The sequence below is a fragment of the Myripristis murdjan genome, chromosome 24 (assembly GCF_902150065.1).
Source record: "Myripristis murdjan chromosome 24, fMyrMur1.1, whole genome shotgun sequence".
NCBI lineage: Eukaryota > Metazoa > Chordata > Actinopteri > Holocentriformes > Holocentridae > Myripristis > Myripristis murdjan.
In genome coordinates, this window is record NC_044003.1 from 5,390,823 (window position 1) to 5,406,107 (window position 15,285).

Below are 15,285 nucleotides of genomic sequence, written 5' to 3' on the forward strand. Positions count from 1 at the left end.
AACAGTAAATCGATATTGGTTGATCCCTACTTTATATCAATATAACTATTAATGTACCTGTGCAAGTATTTGTCAGAGAGAGAAAAAAAAATCATACACAAATCCTTCACAACTTGTAATGTGTTGCTGGCTGATGGCTGTGTACTCTTGATAATTGTTGGTTTATCCTAGTAACGTTTGTTTTTGCTACTCAGCTACTGTGTCCTATGGGTTGTAATTACCAATATAATATTGGTAATCATTTGTTAATTGAAAGCAAGGTTTGTGTTGGTGTTTTAAACACTGTTAATTTTGACGCTGCAATTTCCATGTTTATCGGTGTCCTGGGTAACTAATAATCAGTATTGGCCCCGAAAAACCATTGGTCGTGTGTTGCAATATGTGCAGTATGTGTTGCAAACTGTGGTGGCTTTTCACTCTTGATAATTATGTTTTTGCCCCAGGAAAGTTTGTTTTGCCACTGTGTCCTTGACGGGTTGTAGATAAGGCAGATGTTCTAAAGACGTGTATTGTGTTGCAGTCAAGTTCAACTTGCATCATAGGTGCATTATTACAAGTGAAATGTATTTGATTACACTTGGTTTGATGTTTTACATTCAGTTAATGAGTGGAAAACTTGTATTCTGATTGATCTTATTATCAAAATAAAAATGTTTTGGTTTAAAAAGATATATTCTTGTTTTGTTTTATGAATATAATCATTTCATTAGATAACAAAAAAATCAGGTTATAGAAATGATAATAAATCAAGTAGAATGACTAGAATTAAATTATGTTGAAGTGATATAACTCAATGGTGTGCAATGTGATTGAATAGCTTATATTTATTTAACATTAACACATTGTGTGTTATGAACATGAAAAAGTCATTTTGATTTAACATGAAAATATAGTGTCTTATGCACATGAAAAAGTCATTTTGATTTAACATGAAAACATAGTGTCTTATGCACATGAAAAAGTCATTTTGATTTAACACAAACACATTGTGTGTAATGTATATGAAAAAGTCATTTTGGTTTAACAAGTGATAATTATGTACACTGAACATAAATAACCCTTTTAGAGTAAACATAATTTTAATATGTGCAACCGATGTACATATTTTTTTTATGTTTATCCAACAGACTTTTTTTTTCAGTGTGTGGTCTTGACTACAACACTACTATTGAGTATTACAGAACTACACTACAAGTCCCTATATGAGTTTTAGTGTTTTTTTTTTTTTTTTTTCCTCTGGGTGTTTTCGATGCGATATTCCAACCGTTATCAAGCCAACCATACCGTTTTTTCTATTCTCCGCCGAGGCTGGCACTGAAATCAATGATGTAACCTCCGATTTAAAAGGCATCTGTCTCGTTAACAAAACCACAGTGAGGTGAGGGGAGTCCCATTCATAACACGGTGCTGTTGTCCACTGGAGGCTGTTCGAGTTTTTAAAGCCGAAGATGCCGAAATTTAGTGTTTTTTGAAAACGTTGACAACCGGAAGTGGCCGTGTTCTCTCTGGCTAGCTTGACACCGGTCCTCCTGTCTCACAACACTGCGGGGGCCGTTGCCTCCCACCCGCTACCCCAGTCCACAAAAATGACCTCTTCCATACATTCCTGTCCGTCTGCAGCCTACATGGCGCCTCGGTAGCGACTATCTCCCCGGAAAACCCGCCTTCATCCTGATAAAAATCCTCCTTCGCTCCGTCACATGCTTCGCTCTTGGAGGATAAAACAGTCCTTTAGCTGCCCGCTGTGTTGCCGTATCCCTCCGTAGCTCGTAGCCCCGACAGCCGCCAGCGTTCGGCGGCCTCCCATTGGCCGAGCCAACAAAGAAGGGCGGGCCCGAGATGTCGACATGCCATATTTGGAATAGACGCTGTCCTCTCATTGGTGGATTTCGATGCTTGATGGGCGTCAACAAGTGATCGGCTGCAACAAATGGGGATTTTTATCCCCCCTCCGTTGCAATTGTCGATTTCTGCTGCACATTTGTGAGTGAAAAAGCAATTATGAAGGACACGATAGAATCGAATAAAACTGAATAGAACAGAATAGAATAGAAGCAGAAAATAATATAGCAGCAGCAGTATAAATCAACTTGGACTGGGGAACTTGACATTAACGTGTATGGAACAGAACAGGACAGGACAGAACACAAGAAAGACAAAGTAAAGCAAAATAACTTTATTCTTCTTACAAAGGTTTGCTCGTGTACCTTATTGAAACAGTGAGCAAATAACACTTTTTTTAAACCAAAAAAGATGCAAATTCTAAGATCTTCTGAGGAAAGATAAGGAAAATAAGGTTTTAATAGTAATAGCTCCAAAAAAAAAAAAAAAAAAAAAAAAATGGGGTGATATAAATATCCAGACAATTCAATATGTAATGGTTACAGACAATTCATAATAGAATTAAATGCTGAAATACAAAACGCTAACATTATTAAAGCAGTAGTAAACCACATAATTCATGCACTACAACCTACTCCTAAACACATTCATTGAAAAACACAAAAAGTGGTAATTATTTTCTTTAAGATAAATATATTGTGTGTTGACGAACAGCAGCTCTCGTCAATCACAGCAGTTATCTCACATGAATAATGGTGTGTCAATTCTTCACTTTACATTGTGCTCTGTTAGCCTAACACACCACCTTCTGGACCTATCATACACTGCAACATCACTTTTTACAACAATGAATCATTAAAAGAATAGAAAAATTTAAAAAAAAAGATAATTTTCTGTAAATAATAGATAATATTGCTTTAAAGTGTTGCAAGTTCTATGCATCTGCTTTGTTGTACTTTGGAAAGCATGGGCTGTATACTCAATATTTCCTGTATGTAACTGAATGACAGCATAACAAGTCGGAAGTAAAAACACACTTCAAGAGTAGTACCAGCTGATAACACTATAGCCGTTTCCACCAAAGGGATCAATACATTGTCAATTAAGTTATTATTATGTTATACAGTGCAGTAAATGCATAAGAACGTGCTGGTGGGATTCAGTCCAAAGCCACTCTGGGCAGACTTACACCCCCGTCCAGCAAAGGGAAACAGAAACCTAATTTTCTGAAAGTTGCATGTATAAAGATTAAATCACAGCAGTTCATTCCTTCTAGACCAACTGAGACCATGTAGACCATGTAGAGTCATTCTTCCACAATTGTCTCATTGGGCTAACTTCTATTCAGTCAAACTCAATGAAATAATCTTGAAAATAAAATATTTCCCCTTTTTTACTGGGGACCCCGTAGTATGCCCTCAAGGACCCATGGGGATCCCCAAGTTGAGACCTGCTGAAGTAGACCCTGTTTACTCATATTATACTATATATATTATACTTTAACGCAAAATAAAAAAAGTGTTTCCTAAACAGTAGCAAGTGAGCTCAGAGAAAGCTGGACTGTCCAACATTAGATGTTTTATCCCTTTGGTTTCATTTGGTATAAAGCTTTGGTATAAAGTAACACTTTCAAAAATACTTAAAAAGGTACAAAGTTCAGTAACAGCTGCCTGAGTAAATATAATTAGCTGCTTTTTATACAGTGGAGTGTGTGAACTGCCTGAAAGAGTTCACTCAAGGCAGTTTGTTAGAGCTCAGGTTGAGCTCAGGTAGAGCTGTGCATTATTTGTTTGCTGAGTCCTCTGTGATTCTGTTCAAGATGCATCACCTTGTATTGTTACAGTACAGAAGTAGCCCTAAAGGATCTGAAATCACAGTCAGAGTCTTTAAGATTTGGGCACCCTGGTGTCTCACCATGTTGAGCATGTACTATTGAGGCTAACCGAGCCGCAGAGACCTGAGGGTTTGAATCTGGCCCCGGCCCTTTGCTGCGTGTCATCCCCTCTGTCGACTCTGTCTTTCTCCACTGTGCCCGTCTAACAAAGCAAAAATGACCATAAAAATCTTTTAAAGTTAAAACTGAGATTTAGAGTTGAGAAATAAGATTTGAAAGGTTCAAACTCAGACTTGAATGAACGTAATGAATGCCTAATGCCCGAAATCTTTACAGTATAATTTTAGAAATGTTCCAAATTTTACATTCTGAGTTTGGATCACAGCTTGCATCGATTCAGAGATTCATTTTGCCAGTTTGCATGCTGGGAAACTTCAAAAAAGCAACAGCTCAAAACAGCTTAGGTGTCAAATCAAGCAATCACATTCGCCCCCGAAAAATGTTTCCAACGGTACGTGTCTCCACTGGTCAGATGTCACGTCAGTTGATACAACAAATCAAAAAATGTGCCAAATCAAAGATGTCACCCAATTCATTTCAATGACAGCATAGTGAATCTGTGCAAAGCATCTTCTTCTTCTTTCAAGTTACATTCAGTGAATAAAGCCGGTCATATAAAACAACAGATATCTGCTGTGCTGTGTTATTTAGCGGGCTTGTTGACGGTGGCGTAGAGGTTGAGATCAGTGGAGGCTACAGCAGAGGCAGAGGACGGTCTCACGGTGGCATAGGTCACCGCATCGTCACCATCATCAGTACACTGGACCTGTGCAGCAAAATAAGGCAGAACAGCAAACAGACAACACGACACGACATGACAGCGCAACGAAAAACAGAACAGAACAGGAAACAAAACAGCAGCATCAGTTCCAGCTGAAAAACCTGAATAGCAAATCAACATGAAATCCCATAAGGCAGAATATTACTGTTACACTGCCCTCTATGGGCTGAAACTCTCAAGTACAGCTGCAGTGATTTTTTTTGTTTTGTTTTGTTTTGTTTTGTTTTTTCATTTTTGAGTAATCACATTTTTTATATTTATCTGTTCATTTTCAAATAGTCTATCAAAGCTTGACAATAATGCCAAAGTTTCATCATGGGTTCATGGGAAATGATCAGAGCCCAAAGTGACGTCTTCAAATTGCAACTTAGTCTGACCAGCCTCCAAAAAAAGGAGAAATCCCCCCGTTTTTTTTTTTTTTAAAAACACAAAATACAACAAAACACATAGTTTACCTTTGCTTTTCTGGCTTTCTTGCCCTTCTTCTCAGAGTGAACGATGGAGGCGTAGGTGAGAGTGTCTGGATCAGCCTGCATGGTGAAAACAACATGATCAATCAAGTTTTTCTGATTCTGATTCTGATGATGGGTCAGAAGTGACTGGCTCTACTATTCTATTCTATTCTAATCTATTTTATTAACACGTTATCTCCTCCAAGGAGTTTATGCTTTCGTCCCAATTAGTTAATTTGTCTGTCATTCAATCTCCCTCGATCTCCCTTATGAGAGGATTTCCATGAAATCAAGTAGGACAATTAGTTAGATTTCAGTTGTAATCCAGCTCCAGGGTTTTAGCCATTACATGAATATTTTTTTGTTTCTCAAAGAAGATGAAACTAATGGATGTAGAGAGTTGATTCCACGTCCTAAGGTTATGTTTACAGGGTCAAGAAACCAAATCACACTTGAAACTTGAAGCTGAAGCGACAGCAATGATGTGTTTGGGTGTAAGAGCAAGTTGGAGGTTAGTTCAGCGTGGGCAGAGGTTTGCCCAGGTTTGCCTGACTGCTGCTTTATCAGGAAGGGGTGGAGTGAGCAGTCATGCGTGTTGTTAACACCCTGTTTCACACTGACACCACACTATGGCATATCCAGATCTGTTGAATACTAGTCTCTTTTACTTCTCTCTTCAGTTTCTTTTGAGGACAAGCAGAAACATTCAGAGAAACAGAATGACTGTGTCTTACACGGGTAAGCAAATAAAATGCAAAAGCACTGTAAAAAAAAATCTCATTTTTATGAGGTAGCCTCATATGCAGTGCTAAAATCTTGTTTTTCTTCAAACAAGGTAAAACAAATCTACAAATCTGACATAATCCCATTTGTTTCAAAACCAGATTCAATTGTTTCTGGATTTTTTTTTTTTTCAGATCAGGCACTAGGCTCAAGAAAATGACCCTTGATTCAAGAAATTTCTGGAAGCAAGTGGGATTATGTTATCTCACCAGCAGAGTTTTGTCCTTAGAAGGCCAAAAACAAGAAAAACAAGAAAAACAATATTTTATTGCTGAAGATGAGACTGAGTTGGTAAAAGGGTGTGTTTTTACAGTATCTACTAGATGTAGTGGAGGAGAGTGCAGTGTGTGATCTCACCTTGTCCTGACTGCCTGCTGGTCCAGACTGCTTCACTCCTCCTTCAGCATCACTGATTAAGGTCAGACCCTGGACAAACACAGTACACTTTAAACAGTTAAATAACTGAGGCAAAGTGAACATTTGAACCGCTAGATGCCAGTAAAGTGTATTTTCCCCCTTGTTTTAGGCTACTAGCATTTCTTCTCCATTTAATGGACATTTAAAATTAGATTCACAGTGTATAAGTGTATAAATATTTCTGAGCACAATCATCTCTGATGGGAAGTGAACGCTGGCAGGGGAAATTCATAGATCTACCCCTTCTTTTTTATGAGAGGGACACATACTGCATCCCTCTCATGTCTTCATCTCAGAATATCCTGATCAGATTCATGTACAGTACAGGGACAGAGGGACGATATGCCTATCTTACAGTGCCATTTGGGCCTCACTCTTCTTTATAAAGGTACAATGCAACCGAACAAAGTCCAGTGACAACAAGGCCCAGCTGTCTCTGGTCCTTTCCATGTGTCCCATCCATACGTTGTACGTTTTGTACTGAAATTGTCATCACCACTCTCTCTATATATCATTCAAACATTATTTTATTTATTATGATTTTTTAATGTCTTGTCTAGTCTATATATATTGCATTGTTGTAATTACATTTTAATTTGCTTTTTCCCTCCGGATGAATCCTTTTTCTTTTGCTGCTGTAACAACTTTAGGATTGATAAGTTTCATCTTATTTTCTGCTCCTCTCATAAAAATATGACAGAGGCCCAGTTGCAGTGAAAAGAAGCCACAAATTCAGCACAGTTATTTTGCTGCAGCTGTGAAGACCTAAAGTCGTGATTAAAGAACATTTTAAAACTCACCACGTTGTCTTCTGTTGCTGTTTTGTTCCCTGAAAAAAACAAAAGGGATAGTCGAGGTCAGCTTCCACGAAGACAGTGTGTGTTTATGAATGTGATAAACTTTTCATCCGTGTACGTTCTCACCTTTAGCTCTCTTACAGTATACGATGAGCACAGCCACAGTTATTAAAAGAGCTGCTGAAACCACACCCACTGCGATGAATGGAGCTTGAGAGAGATTGAAAAAGTTAAAATCATTCAGGCAGCTGAGCAGAAAAGCACCAAACACTAAAAAACACTTACACAGAAACCTGTAACTGTAATTTGGAACGTAACCATAAGAATGACAAGAAATCTAATTAGAAATATTCTTTATTCAAATAGTAATTGCAGAGGACCTGAGAAGCAAAAAAAAAAAAAAAGCTTTTTGACTAAATTGTGTTGTCTAAAGAGTTTTGTCTCAGTCTGTCTCTGACACTCTCCACATTTTTCTTTATTTTTTTATGTGTTGTCTTTCAGGAGAGCCGTGTTCTTCATAGCTTAAAGTAAATTAACAGAGGTCACATGTGAGCTTTACCAATTTCCCAGTTAACAAAAACCAACCGGAAAACAAGAAAAAAGAAACAGGCACTGGCATAAATTCCCCTTAAATAGCCAAACATGAGACCAATGACATTTCCCACACCCAAAGCTGAATGAAAGATCAAGAGAGATAAACAGAGAGAGGAAAATGTCTGTAATCTTTAACAGAAAGATTCTGTCTCACCTTGACAGATGAAATAACAAAATCAAAAAATGCACAGTGGGGTTAGAGAAAAGCTCATTATTCTCATATCCAGGAAATGAATACAAAATGAAACAATATTTTCCATAGTTACTTAAAGTGTATCAAAAATTTAAAAAAAAAAATAAAAAAAAAAATCATATGAATTGTGTTTCATATCATAATGGAGATATTCTAAAGACATCAACGTCATATTCTCACCTGAAGACGTCTGAAATTAAAACAACAACAACAACGAAAAAAAAACCTTCAGACACTGGTTAGTTCAAAAACACAGAGAGAGGCTGGACTGTGGAAATATGGAAAAAAGTCAGTACCTGTTGAGGCTAACGTTGTAGTTGTTCCTCCTGTTTTGATTGGACAAAATTAAATAGCAAAACCCAAGTGAGAAAGCATTCATGTGTATCATACACAATAAATAAACAATGAAAGAATATTTTGCATGGTTTTGATTTTAATTGGTCATATGATTATTGTGACAACCCCAAGTGGGTGGGGTTGTGTGTGTCAGAGTTTCCTCACCTGAGGACAGAAGGGTGAGGTCAAACGTCTGCACTTTTCCTGTGCCATCAGAAATTTGACACTTCAGTCTCTCTTTGCCACAGTGATTCTTCTGAAGGGTCACAGTGGTGTCACAGGGAGACACTGAACTTTGATCCAACCTTTCCTCCCCACACAGCCATGTCACTGTCTGTCTACACGGTCCATATGTGGACACAGAGCACTGAAACTTCAGCTGATGGTTCTGCTGCTGTTCAGTCACTGGAGAAGATGGAGAGATTGGGAGAGGAAGACAATGACAGAGGAAAGTTAACTACATTAAGGTAATCGCTTCTATAATGTTTACTGTACAATTCTGATTAGTTTGAGCTGAACAGATTATAATGGAAATACTCACTCTGTATGAGAGACAAATCAACTTCAGCATATGAAGGTTGTTTTTGTCGGGATATAAACTGTTGACAGTCGTAACGACCAACATCCTCAGCTGTGACTTTCTTTATAACCAGAGAACAGTCCGCTGTAACACTCAGTCTGGCTGTGTTAGCTTGGGCAAACTGATTTGGTGAAATCTCCCCATGGGCAATCAGCTCTTCTGCTGAGATCTTTTTGACATGATAAACGTACCAGGTGGTATACTGACATTTATCCTGATTGGGTATCAAACTGCCACAAGGCAGAGAGACTTCAGCTCCATCTCTGACATATAAATCCTGTCTTGTGCCTGTTGATGAGACAAAAAAAATGAAAACTGAAATGAATTGAAATGGAAACATGGCTGGGCTGCTTTATTAATGTTTAAATAGCAATTCATTCACATGAAAAATGTAATATGCTTTACATCTAAAAGAGAAAAATATTGTTCCCACATGTGATCAGTGTCATGTCCACACAGCAGCTTCAGTTCATTTGGTTTTTTCCTCTTCAGGAACATTTTGTTATATGAAAAACCTGTAACTCCATTTTTAGTGGTTTGCTCTCTGAGCCCTGTTTTCATACAGACACATGATGCTAAGTGCATTTTTTTTTTTTTTGAGGAAATTGCTGATTTCTTTTTTTTCTTTTCTTTTCTTTTTGATCTTTCTTTCTTTCTTTTTTGGTTGGAAAGCAAAGTCAATTAAATGCTACAGACGTTTCAGAATACAGATTAGTCAAAAGCTACTATGAAGGATGATACAAATCAAACATTTACTAATTAAACAAAAAAAAAAAAAACTGCATCAGCCAAAGAAGAAGAAGGAAAATAATAATAAAATAATCATAATCATAATAATTAGATCATAGGAAAGTGTATGAATTTCTCTGAGGAGATTTGTGTTCCCATCTTTCCATCTTGTAAACTGTTTTAAGTGACGCTGGTTAGTTCAGAGAATCTTCCCTCTCACAGCCAAATATCAGAGCAAACACAAATTCTACCACCAAATCTGAGCAACAGAGAAGAAGAGAAACAGAGAGAGAGGCTGGACTGTGGAGACATGGAAGAAAGTCAGTACCTGGGTCTTTTGTCAAAGTTGATGATGTTGATGGTGTTGTTGTTGTTGTTGTTGTTGTTGTTGTTGTTGTTGCTGTTGCTGTTGTTTTTGTTGATGTTGTTGTTGATGTTGGCAGTGTTGTAGCTGTTTCACCGAGACAAATAAAATAACAAAACCCCAAATAATGATTGATGAGATAATCTTTTGCATGGTTACTTAGAGTTACTTAGACGTCAGAGTTTCCTCACCTGAGGACTGAGGGGTGAAGTCAAACGTCTGCACTTTTCCTGTGCCATCAGAAACTTGACACTTCAGTCTCTCTTTGTCACAGTGATTCCTCTGAAGGGTCACAGTGGTGTCGCAGGGAGACGCTGATATTTGAATGTCACTGGAACTTTGATCCAACCTTTCCTCCCCACACAGCCACGTCACCGTCTGTAGACACTGTTCATATGTGGACACAGAGCACTGCAACTTCAGCTGATGGTTCTGCTGCTGTTCAGTCACTGGAGAAGATGGAGAGATTGGGAGAGGAAGCCAGTGACAGAGGAAAATTAACTACATTACTGTAATCACTACTATAATGTCTAGTTTACTGTTCCACTAAGTTCCACATAATATGATGGAAATACTCACTCTGTATAAGAGACAGATAAACCGCAGCATCTGAACCTTGTTTTTGTCCTGATATAAACTGTTGACAGATGTAAATACCAACATCCTCAGTTGTGACTTTCTTTATAACCAGAGAACAGTCCGCTGTAACACTCTGTCTGGATGCGTTAGCTTGGGCAAACTCATGTATTGTAATCTTCCCATGGGCAACCAGCTCTTCTGCATAGCTCTTGTTGACATGCTGAACGTTCCAGGTGGTATACTGACATTTATCCTGATTGGGTATCAAACTGCCACAAGGCAGAGAGACTTCAGCTCCATCTCTGACATAGAAGGAGGAGAAATCTTGTCCAGTGACTGCTGGGGAGAAATTTCATGAAAACTAAAATTTAACAAAAATAGAAATATGACTGGTAAGGAACATTAGCTTTATTAACACACATTAGCACATTTCATACACTAGCAAAAAGATTTATTTTTTACTCTAAAGAGCATAAACTGAATTTAAGAGAATGAAATGATTGTTGAAAAAAGAAAATTACAACAAATGCAGTGGCAGACCTTGAACATAAGAAATAAAAAGTTATAAAGAGAATAATTAGAAGATAGTCATAGTTGGCATTCATATACCTCACAGAAACAAAATAGAGTAAATGTGCAAATGAGCCCTGGAAAGATGGCATACTTGAACTTAAATTCATTACAAGAAGAATTAAAAGTAGTGTTCTCAGTGAAGTGAAGTTTTACCGTGTGTCTGTAATTTAGAATCCATAATGCAGCCTCACCTGTGAAGGGAAACAGGAGTAACAGAAACAAAGACATTTTAGTCCGTCTGAACTCGGCCGTTGTGCCTTCCTCTCCCTCTTGCTCTCTCACTGTTAACTGTCAAAACCTCTCGGACTAAAACTTCTTAAACATAGATTTTCTTCCTGTCATCAGTGGGCTGTCACTTCCTCATAGCAGCTAATATTTCCTTTTTCTTCTTCTTCTTCTTCTTCTTCTGTGTGGTTGACTTTGTATGTGTGCAGTTTACCTGTTTTCTCTTCTCACTGAATTTCTTGAAGGTGCAAACAGAAAGAGGCTCAGATCGCACCAATGAAAAACTTTGATTTTAATTTTTTTCATTTTAGGTGACAGAGTGACTTACAGGGGCAGTAGAAGAAAGCAGGTGTCAGTTCCTACTGAAACTACAGTGAAGAGATGGAGGGTCAAAGAGTCACAGCGCCCTGTGATGCTGGACTCATCATATAAAGTAGAGAAGAAAGAGCAAATGAATGAATTAGAGAGACAAGAAGAGCTGTTTTTTTTTTTTTTTTTTCCATTGTGGTGAGTAGAGGAGGAAGCTGTTTAGTGTAGAAAGGCTGACAGGAGCTACTGATCTGTTTTCAGAGATGATCAACCACAGAGAAGATGTGGACAGACTCAGACCCTCCTGTGGTGAAGGAAGTAATGAGGTGAACTCCTCCACTGGAGAGCCACAAGCTAAAAATGTCATTTTTATCTGCTTCTATCTTAACATTTGAGACGAGCAGGAAATGTTGTGTGAAGACCTCACACCCAGCGACAAGGGAAGTCCAGCTGAGGATGAGCCAAAACATTTAAATCATTCTCACTTTAAGGCAAATTTCTATGGCAAGTCAGCGGGGACAGAGTTTGTCTTTCTTCTCTTGCAATAATGAGGTGATGGTTCACCTATTTTCAAAATATACAGGACAGGCCAAAAGTTTGGACACACCTTCTCATTCAATGCGTTTTCATTATTTTCATGACTATTTACATTGTAGATTCTCACTGAAGGAATCAAAACTATGAATGAACACATGTGGAGTTATGTACTTAACAAAAAAGGTGAAATAACTGAAAACATGTTTTATATTCTAGTTTCTTCAAAATAGCCACCCTTTGCTCTGATTACTGCTTTGCACACTCTTGGCATTCTCTCGATGAGCTTCAAGAGGTAGTCACCTGAAATGGTTTTCCAACAGTCTTGAAGGAGTTCCCAGAGGTGTTTAGCACTTGTTGGCCCCTTTGCCTTCACTCTGCGGTCCAGCTCACCTCAAACCATCTGGATTGGGTTCAGGCCCGGTGACTGTGGAGGCCAGGTCATCTGCCGCAGCACTCCATCACTCTCCTTCTTGGTCAAATAGCCCTTACACAGCCTGGAGGTGTGTTTGGGCTCATTGTCCTGTTGAAAAATAAATGATGGTCCAACTAAACGCAAACCGGATGGGATGGCATGTCGCTGCAGGATGCTGTGGTAGCCATGCTGGTTCAGTGTGCCTTCAATTTTGAATAAATCCCCAACAGTGTCACCAGCAAAACACCCCCACACCATCACACCTCCTCCTCCATGCTTCACAGTGGGAACCAGGCATGTGGAATCCATCCGTTCACCTTTTCTGCGTCTCACAAAGACACGGCGGTTGGAACCAAAGATCTCAAATTTGGACTCATCAGACCAAAGCACAGATTTCCACTGGTCTAATGTCCATTCCTTGTGTTTCTTGGCCCAAACAAATCTCTTCTGCTTGTTGCCTCTCCTTAGCAGTGGTTTCCTAGCAGCTATTTGACCATGAAGGCCTGATTCACGCAGTCTCCTCTTAACAGTTGTTCTAGAGATGGGTCTGCTGCTAGAACTCTGTGTGGCATTTATCTGGTCTGTGATCTGAGCTGCTGTTAACTTGTGATTTCTGAGGCTGGTGACTCGGATGAACTTGTCCTCAGAAGCAGAGGTGACTCTTGGTCTTCCTTTCCTGGGTCGGTCCTCATGTGTGCCAGTTTCGTTGTAGCGCTTGATGGTTTTTGCGACTCCACTTGGGAACACATTTAAAGTTTTTGCAATTTTCCAGACTGACTGACCTTCATTTCTTAAAGTAATGATGGCCACTCGTTTTTCTTTAGTTAGCTGATTGGTTCTTGCCATAATATGAATTTTAACAGTTGTCCAATAGGGCTGTCGGCTGTGTAGTAACCTGACTTCTGCACAACACAACTGATGGTCCCAACCCCATTGATAAAGCAAGAAATTCCACTAATTAACCCTGATAAGGCACACCTGTGAAGTGAAAACCATTTCAGGTGACTACCTCTTGAAGCTCATGGAGAGAATGCCAAGAGTGTGCATAGCAGTAATCAGAGCAAAGGGTGGCTATTTTGAAGAAACTAGAATATAAAACATGTTTTCAGTTATTTCACCTTTTTTTGTTAAGTACATAACTCCACATGTGTTCATTCATAGTTTTGATTCCTTTAGTTAGAATCTATAATGAAAATAGTCATGAAAATAAAGAAAACGCATTGAATGAGAAGGTGTGTCCAAACTTTTGGCCTGTACTTTATATATGTACATATATTTATTATTTTAGACACACATATTTCCCCAGTGCACACAAGATATGTAGTCCAACACACAACCAAATACTAAATACAGGTATATATACAACCAAAACACACACACACACACACACACACACACACACACACAGTCTTGCAAACAGGCTAATTGTTGTGCATCTATCTGATCTTGTTTATTTCTAATCTGTATTTCAGAGAAGTTTTGTGCAGTGGCAGGCTAAAGAGAGGAGGTGAAGAGGTGATGGTGGTCAGGACATGATGGTGGTGTGATTCTGCTATCAGCCTCTCAACATGTTAACGGCAGCATAAAATTAGCAGTGTAACATCATGCGGTTGGTTTTTGGGTTTAATTTGTGTATATACAAGAAGTGCTGCTAGCTCTGGTCCAGGATGTTAGCTGAGCTGCAGTGGCTAAGCTGTTAGCATCTCCACACTGACACTGTGTAAGGGACAATGTAAGATGCCATTATTAAACTTCTCACCACCTAAACAATTACAATTACAACTCACATTTGGCGGACACTTTTATCCACAGTGACGTACATGTGAGATTTTTATCCACCAACGAGCGAAGATCAATTCTGGAGAGAACAACAACACCAAGTGCCAGGAAGCTCCGGTTCTGATCCAAAGGACAGAGGAGCTACGAGGCAGAGCAGAGAGGGAATAAATAGAGAGCAAAAAGTGCATAGAGGAAGGAGGAGAGCATAGAAGCAGTTTTTTTTTTTTTTTTTTTTTTTTTAAATAGTTACAACATCCAACAAGATTCTCAGAGTTCCACAAACAAAAGCAGAAACTGGAAACCAGCGTGAAACATCAGTGTTTGTAGCTCCATTTCATCATCAGTGTGTCAGAGGTAAAATGTGAGAGAGAGGTCATAATTCTGTCATAGTGTCTTTTGTTGCCAAAAAAAAAAAAACTTTCTTAGTGCAAACCATCTCACTTGACATGATGAACCATCAATACACATCTGTGTATTGACTTTCTTCTAAACACAAATGAGTGTATCCATTAAGCCACTGTCACACACACATTTCAGCATTTCCAGAAAAGGAAAAGGAAAGGAAAAACAGCACAGAGGAACACAGCAGATTTATCTTTGACTCAGTACGAACTGAATGTGAGTCTCTGATTCCTGAAACTGAACAATTAACAGACATTTTCCTCTTCAAACCTCCAAACTCCAGAACAAACTCTCTGCATGAACGAGCTTTACAGACTGAGAGGTGGTCGATCTCTGGGTCGGGAAAAAATGGAAAAAGTTTGAAATCATCACTAAAAGCCTCTTAAGCTTTTGTTGCATGGATCTGGTAAATAAACTGTGGGTGTCAGTTTAAGTGTCAGTTGTCAACTCAGGACTGGCAAGCAGTTGTGGTCACTGGCACCAGATATTTACTAGGAACTGATTATTAAAATTAATTGAAACTGACAATACTGACAAACTTCTATGCTCTGTCCATTTTTTTTCTCCTGATGTTGGTTAAATTGAATTGACATGTTTTATTAGCAAACAAAACAAACTCTTGTATTACAGAGACTTGATCCAGATAAAAAGCAGGAGTCATAGAAGGAGGCTCTCAAATCCCTATTTCTCATGGTGTATTTTGTAGC

The 15,285-nt window shown here is 38.6% G+C and overlaps 1 protein-coding gene across 1 annotated transcript; it reads right to left on the minus strand.

Annotated features, from left to right (window-relative positions):
* Positions 1 to 4,333: 4,333 nt before the first annotated feature.
* Positions 4,334 to 11,142, minus strand: LOC115356594 (ras guanine nucleotide exchange factor glfB-like). Its single transcript, XM_030047811.1, has 10 exons — positions 11,106 to 11,142; positions 10,342 to 10,680; positions 10,138 to 10,211; positions 9,727 to 9,796; positions 8,050 to 8,079; positions 7,093 to 7,176; positions 6,970 to 6,998; positions 6,110 to 6,178; positions 4,973 to 5,047; positions 4,334 to 4,502 (listed from the first exon to the last, which is right to left on the minus strand). The coding sequence occupies exons 1-10, from the start codon at positions 11,140 to 11,142 to the stop codon at positions 4,380 to 4,382; spliced, it is 930 nt and encodes a 309-aa protein (XP_029903671.1). The 3' UTR covers positions 4,334 to 4,379.
* Positions 11,143 to 15,285: the final 4,143 nt, after the last annotated feature.